The following is a 7,837-nucleotide window of genomic DNA, read 5'->3' as shown; positions in this document are numbered from 1 at the left end:
GACGCTGGGGAGTACAGCTGCGAGGCTGGGGGACAGAAGGTCTCCTTCCGCCTGCAAGTTAAAGGTCAGTACTTCGAGGACACTCAGTTTCATGTTTAGTGATGAGTGAGTGAGAGTCCCGATGTCCCCCAGTGCTGTGTCCTTAGATGCCAGCTCTTCAGGCCTGCTGTATTTCACACTGTCTTCATGCACAGGGCTGGGCTGGGTGAGACGGTGTGGAAGGGTGTGGACCTAGATTTTGAACCCTCTGAGCGAGTGTTGCTTCCATGTGGGGATGCTTCATTGTGTGTTGCTGGCCACTCCCCAGAGCTTGCCTCCTATTCCAGGATTTCCCTCCCAGGTGCTCAGTTTGGGGTTGACCAGATGACTTTCGCTAAGCCATGTGAATATCTCTCTGCTAGTGTCTGGCAGCATTTGCATTTCCTTACCAGGCAACATGGGAGCATCCTTGCTAGTGAAAGCTGCTTGCACGTCATTGAAATACATAAGGGAACCTGCTTAGAATTCATACTTAGAATTTTCTTGAAACAAAAATTTGACTAATCCTATATTTTGGGCTCTGGGCACTTATCCCTTGTTTCACGTTTATAAAGATCTGTCCCCCATGTGTGTCAAAGTCAGGAAGCAGAACGTGTTGCGGGGTCTGTGTTCAGGGCTGTGGGCAGAGTCAGCAGGCTGCACCTGTGAGGCAGAACACTCTTAAGGCTAGGGCTTGTTCCCGCCTGCCCGTCCTCAGCCTATTTCCTGTCCGTTTTCTCCTTGGAGTTTATTTAGGAAAAGAAAAGAATTTGCTCATGCATCTCTGTGCTTTAAAGATGGGATGAGCTTCTCTAGTGACAGATACCACCTCCAGCACGGTGTCAGGTGACAGCATCTCACAGCTGCCCCCAGATAATATTTGAGCATGTGATTAATGTGCAGTGATTTGTGCAGGTGTGAGATTCATACCTCTTTCTGTATTACTGCCAAATGTTAGTTTTTGGGAGTATGAGAAAATAGGGTAATCAATTTGAAAAGTTAAGGCTACTTTGCCACGGAAAGCTGTATCAAAAGTGACATAAGAAGAAATGGAAAGCTTGGAGAGTCCTTTAGTTTTTTAAAAGGACCCATGTAAGCCATCTTGCCATAGAGAGAGATTAACTCCAGGCATGCTACTGGTGAGTTATACCAAACTCTCTAGAAGGAAATGGTTAGTTGTGATGCTGTATTGCACAAGCAGGTGATTGTAGTCAATGATAGTGTGTAACACACCCACCCTCCAGGAGCCAGCTTCCCTCACATGAACTTGGGGAGCAGATCACATCCAAATCATAGTGTAGGAGGATTAAGGCTTGGGGTGACAATAGTAAGGATGTCCTGTGCTTTTCAGAACAGGTAAATCTCCATCGCCTCCCCGCAGACTGTGATCAGGATGTGAGGCGATGGATGTTAGATTTAATCACTTCACCCTGTACACTTACATCAGTCCTAGAAGTATAATGTGTCAGTTAAAACTGTATTAATAAAAAATAAGTAAATTCTAAAAAAATCAATAAAGAAACACCACTTCTACCAGTGTAACATACTGAGAACAGATGGAAAATGAAATTTTGGGAAGGGTGTTGTTTTGAGACAGGGTCTCAGTGTGTAGTTGAAGCTGGCCTTGAACTCACTGTAGTGCCGAGGCTGGCCTTGAACTTGCAGCAACCCACCTGCCTCAGCCTCCTGAGTGCTGGGATTATAGGCATGTGCCAGCACACCTGCCCTTCAGAGAAATGAAGTTGTGAAAGCCTGACAGTGAGATGAAAAGCATCTCAGGGTAGGAGTGGAGAGCAGCGGTAGAAAGCTTACTGGGCAAGTGAGAAACCCTAGGCCCTGTCCCCAGCACCACAATAAAAAATAAAACCAAAGCAAACCAAAGCAAACCAAAGCAAACCAAAGCAAAGCATCATGTGTCCAATTCAGTTTATATTTAAAGTCTCTGTGGAGAAAAGTTGTTAACTATTTTTGAGAGATTGTGAAAAGATCTAAGTAAATGCGTGGAAACCCAAGTGCGTTCACATCAGCAAAATGCAAGTACTTGTTTTCTTTGGGGTTGAAAATGGAGAAACAGATTTCTGTGGCCGAGATTAGCCTGTCCCTTTTGAGAGGAGCCGGTGTGGACATCACCAAAGAGATAGCAAGGGTCATTGGGATCCCACAGCACAGGAACCTGCCACAATGCAGAGACCCCTGCAGGTCCCGGGGTGAGACAGGAGCCCATGGGACCCAAGGGGTCCTGTGTCCTCCCCAAAGTCTTTTCAGCTTTTTGTCATTATTTCAGTGATAGGAGCTGTATAGGGAAAGATTGGCCCTTTAATAAAGGGTGTTGTGCTCATTTAACTGTGTAAAAATAGACCAGGCGCTCCCACCAGAAGTGGTTCAGAAGCGACCCTTGGTGGGGCAGAGTCACAGTGTAAAAGCCCTGAGAGGATGAAGTGGATTAAGACTCAGGGAAGGAGGGATTTCTTACATGAAGCCCAAATGCACTAACTACAGTGGGATAGGAGAGCATACCGGCCACATTAGATCTCAAGTTCTGCTCATCAGTGACCTCAGGAAAGTCTGGAGGTGCAACTTAGGTGGGTAACATCTGTCAGTGCAGAACCTGGCAGGGTGTGGCTCAGTGGTAAGGGCCTTGCCGGGGTGCACAAGGCCGTGGGTTTCATCTCAGTACTGAGACAATGGTGGCGGTGGTGGGGCATACCAAGCTGGGAAATGATGGCTCTGAAATAGTCCCGAGGCACCTGACAACATCCGGCCCCCAGGACTGTGCAGAAAGATGGTTGCGTGCGAGTGAGTAGCTGCAAAGTTGCAGCCATTTCACGTTGCCTAAGTATTCTGTAGGGTGTTTGCATAGTGTCATCATGGACTCAGAGAATATCCCCTTGGCAACACGCATTGCCGTGTATAGAGAGCTACTGAAAATGAATGAGGCAAAGCCACTGCCATGGAGTCTGCAGAACACTGAACAGCAAACACGGTTTGCCAAGGGCAGTGTCAGGCTTGCTCCCTTTTATGGGGATCAGGACACCACACTCAAAGGCCGAGGGAGGTCCTGGGCTTCTCCAGGGCCACAGCTGGGACTGAGCACACAGGTTCTGTCCTGCAGCAGCCCCTCCTGGCCTTCCTGCCCTCTGGCCTCATGGCCGGATGGTGTCCCTGACCCCGTGTCCCTGTGTGTCCCCAGAGCCCAAGGCGGTGTTTGCCAAGGAGCAGCCGGCACGCAGTGAGGTGCAGGCCGAGGCGGGGGCCAGCGCCACGCTGAGCTGTGAGGTGACCCAGGCAAAGACGGAGGTGGCGTGGTTCAAGGACGGGAAGAAGCTGGATGCAAGCTCGAGAGTGCGCGTGGAGGCCACGGGCTGCAGGCGGCAGCTGGTGGTGCAGCAGGTGGGCGAGGCGGATGCCGGGGAGTACAGCTGCGAGGCCGGGGGCCGGAAGATCTCCTTCCTTCTCCAAGTTAAAGGTCAGTCCTGCATGTGCTTCTTTAGTAGTTTGGAGGTGATGTGAGCCCCGTTGGTGGCCCTGTGATCTTAAATGTCTCCTTTCTTCCCTGCTGTCTTACTCCTGTGTGTGACTTGGCCTAGTGACGCTGGTGCTGCCGCCTGTTGTGTTCCTACAACGTGGGGCCCCATCATAGCTTCAACGCTGGACCTTTCCAGGTGTTGTTTGGTGTCCAGGACTCTTCCCCATCTGGCCCTATGGTCTCTGGTGGGCCAGATGTCTCTCTGGAACGTAGTAGAATTACCTTTCCTTCTTTCCCATCTGTTAGCTTCCAGATGCCCTCCCTTCAGCACTGCAGTGTGATTCTCACTAGTAGAGATACTCAAATTTGTTTCAAGCAGGGTAAGGAGATTTCAGCGGCACCGTCATGCTTGGAATTAGCCTTTGTCTAAGTTTTGTGTTGTCAAGGTTTAGGTGTCCTAGGATACTCTTCCCTGCTTTCTCTTGGGGACAGAAATTGTGTGGGGGCAAAGTCTGGATCCATGGTGTCATGGAGTGCTACACACGGTACTCCAAGAACATAAGAGTTGGTGGAGGAATACTTTGTACCAACTTTGAAATTGGGAATTGCCCCTTCAAGAATGAGCTTCTTCTCTAGTTTTGTTCAGTTAGAGTATTCTGTGCCAGGATTTGTCCTCAGAGTTCGATTTGTAAAGTTAGGATCAGAAGGAACAGTTGAGGCTCTGTTAGCACTTAATGAACAATGCCTTACTGCAGTGGTGGCCTCTGAGTGGTATGGCAGAATTCATTCTCTAGCAATTCCTAATAAGTTATATGTGCTTGTGCCTCCTGGGCTGATTTGTGGAGAGGTATGAGAATCAGGTTTATTTTTGTTACACCTGGAAGGCCTTAGCATCAGAGTGACTGGGCTGCGGCTCCACTGTGCCTGCCGGGTAGCAGCACGGCCGTTTGGTGTTGCATCCATATAAATAGCTTATGACTGGGCATAGCTGCCAAAATTCATCTTTATGTCTCTTTCTAAAGTGTTCTTCTAAGAAGTTCCAACAGATTTTTATGCTTAAAAACTTGGACACCTTTGACAAACTGATCAGTTTCCTAGAAAAAAAAGACTGTGAGAAGTTACACAAGAAGAAATAGGCAACTCAGATAGTTCTATAACTTTTGAAGATACGGAACCAGCAACAAAGAAATCGTTTCCTAAGGGAAACTAGGCCTAGTAGCTCTACTGATAAATTTGGAAAGAAGTTGTTCCATGTTCATGACATTCTTCTAGAGGAAAGAAGATTGCAGCCCTATTTTGTGTAGACTGCATATAACACAGGCACTAAATCTACAAGGGACACGTGAAAAATTGAATTTTCAGGCCAGTCTTTGGTACATATCAAGTCCGGTATTTTCAACAAAATACTGCAGAGTGATGTAGTGGCAGAGTGATTTGCCAGGAGGAAGGTGTGCAGTGATGAAGGGTGGCATCCAGACGGGCAGTGCTGGCTTAATAGTGAAAACACCAGGAAATGTGATGTGTGACTTCAGCTGCATGAAAGCATCATTGAGTGATGTCTTGGTTACTTTTCTTTCTTGCTGCTGAGACAAAATACCTGACACCTACAATTAAGGAAGGAAAGGTTTATTTAGCTCAGTTTGTGGAGGTTTCGGTCCATACTTGGCTGGCTCCAAGGCAGAGTGGCACATGGAAGAGGGCAACAGTTCATGGCAGTGGAAGACAGCAGAAGCAGCAAGAGCAAAAGGTAGAGGGGAGCAAGCCTCTTTTCCTCCTTTACATTGTATGCTGGGTACCCACCCTGCTACACCCAGTTCAGGGTGGGTGTAGTACTCATACCCGTAATCCCAATGGACCATGAGTCAGTCAGAAACTCTAGAATCCCACGCCATGACTGCATGAGGCTTTGGAGAGACATCTAGACACATCTAGAACATCTAGATGTTCACCATAATAGGTGAACATCTCAATAAATGCAGAATTCAAATTTGACAAAACTTAACACCATAAACCAGAGTAGTGTGTAATAACAAAATTCAGCACCAATTCATGCTGTGAAATTCCTAACAGTGCAGCAGCCAGCAGACTCTTCCTTGCTTTGCATGCACTGTAGGAAGCACTGGCCCTCATGGTTCTTTGGTGAGGCCTGGAGAGCTGTTTTGAGGGGAGCGGAAGGGGTGAGAGCTGTCCCCATTCTGCCACACACAGCACAGAATGAGGCCAGACAATGGGCGGCGGCGATGTCAGGGTGAGGGTGGAGTCAGAGATGATCTGATTACCCGTTCTGAACACCAGGGTTAACTGTGGAAGGATTGGAAAAGAGCCCTGAGCAAATATTCACCCCAGAAATCGCTCCCATATCCATGTTCTAGCAACGAAGAGCAGGAAACTGGAGTCCTACAGCGCAGGTTGAATTTCCTTTCTCTGAAATGCTGGGGAGCAGAAGTGTTTGGATTTAGATATTTTTCAGATTTTGCCTATCACCATAGAGACATCACGCAGCATTGTGGGGATGAGGCTTGAGCCCAGAGTGGAGTTCACTTATGGTTCATGTATGTCTCTCTCTCTGTCTTTCTCCGTGTCTCTCTGTCTCTCTTTCTCTCACACACACACACTCTCCCTCTCACACACCCATACTCTGTCTCTCTCACATATACACACACACACTCTGTCACAAACACATCACACTCATACTCTCTCACATACACACACACACACACACACACACACACTCTCACACTCTACTTGAAAATAATTTTGCCATGAAACAAGGTTAATGGTGTAGCGTTTTCGCCTTGCAGCATGAAGTGGGTGCTGGGACAGTTTTGCACTCTGGAGCATTTTGTATTTTTTGTTCAGGTGCTCCCTCTGTGTTTACATAAAAAGCACTGTGTTTCTGAGTCCAAGTGTAAAAGCAATATGTGTAAGAGTTCTGCAAGGTAAATTAAATACGTTTGAGAGCTATTAAGGGACATCTAAATGAACGGATATAAATGCTCAGAATAATCAAAGATGATCATTTAGCCCCAAAATCCAAACAGATAGTCTACACAGCGTGTGTGGGTGCTGGCAGTTGGCACAGATTGCAGAGCCATGTATGCTTCATGCCTTGGAGGAGGAAGAGAGTGAGCATTTCCTCAGCGTTGTCAAGAACAATCACAAGGCTGCAGTGACGAAGAGCACTGGGCACCGAAGTGGAGAGGACAGATGATTGAGCTGAGGGTTGGGCCCAGACGTGGGTGCACCCCATGTGGCCCCGACCCTGTGTCTTTTATACCCATGCAAACACTAGGGAGGAGATTTTCATGCCCTAAACGTTTTGGGACATTAAACTACAAGGAAACAGTAAGTTTCCTGGTGCAGCACAAGAAGACGTAGTTGCTTTGTATTGCTGTGGCATAGTTACTGAGGCTGGAGAATTTACAGACCACATAGGGTTATAGGGTCACCATTCTTTGGCTGGAAGGTCCACACAGCACGGTGTGAAGTCCTGGTCCTGGTGAGGCCCACCTGTGTCAGTGCATGGTAATGTAGAAGAGGGCCTGTCACATGCAGAGGGGACCAAAGAGGTGGCATTCAAAGCGGCTGCCTTTGTGAGAACCCCTCAGGGCCAGCAGTGATTGAGGTGTGATGCTGGAGCCTTGTGATGGAGGAGCTTCCCATGGGCTGTACCCTTAGAGGTTCCCCACTCAGCACCTCCATGCAGGGCCCAGCCTCCCCACACAGGAGCCTGGACGAACTGCCACCCCGGAGCCTAGCAGCTGGTCAGGGAGGCATCCTTTGCCACATGTGGCAGTGGAGCTCCTGACCCACTTAGGAGAGGCTGTGCTTTAGAGGTAGTGGGCACGCTTGGACAGCAGCAACAGGGAGCAAGCACTGGTGGCCCAAACAGCAGAGGTCTCCACTGCCAGACGCTGCACAGGCAGCCTTGGAGGTGTGGGCCAGGTGCAGTGCCTGGGCCTCAGGGACGCAGAACTGCAGGATCCCTGTCCTGCACCATCCTGGGGGGTCCTCGTTCCCAAGGGGCAGGTGGATAGCGCCATCTCCGGTGTTCCATGAGGAGCTTGTACTGGAGACCCTCACCCACATCCGCAATTAGCCTCATGTAGCTAGGCCGGGCTGTACGGCAGATTGTGCTGCGGGTGCTGGGAGGTGTGTAGGCTTCTCCAGGGTCACAGGAGGTGCAGAACCCGTAGGTCCTGTTCTGCAGCTGCCCTGCCTGGCCTTCCTGCTGTGTGGCCACCAGGCCTGACAGTGCCTCTGACTCTGTGTGTCCACAGAGCCCAAGGCGGTGTTCGCCAAGGAGCAGCCGGCACGCAGCGAGGTGCAGGCCGAGGCGGGGGCCAGCGCCAC

General features: G+C 49.2%; 1 protein-coding gene across 1 annotated transcript in view; it reads left to right on the top strand.

Annotated features, from left to right (window-relative positions):
* Positions 1-7,837, top strand: part of Obscn (obscurin, cytoskeletal calmodulin and titin-interacting RhoGEF) — a gene marked incomplete at both ends in the record, with an annotated part of 116,492 nt that overhangs the window by 21,730 nt on the left and 86,925 nt on the right. The window contains 1 exon segment of the mRNA XM_013509734.1: positions 7,765-7,837. Coding sequence (XP_013365188.1) covers positions 7,765-7,837 — 73 coding nt within the window.

The sequence above is a fragment of the Chinchilla lanigera genome, unplaced genomic scaffold, assembly GCF_000276665.1.
Source record: "Chinchilla lanigera isolate Chin_1 unplaced genomic scaffold, ChiLan1.0 scaffold00180, whole genome shotgun sequence".
Lineage (NCBI taxonomy): Eukaryota > Metazoa > Chordata > Mammalia > Rodentia > Chinchillidae > Chinchilla > Chinchilla lanigera.
This window is presented reverse-complemented; position numbering and strand designations above follow the sequence as displayed.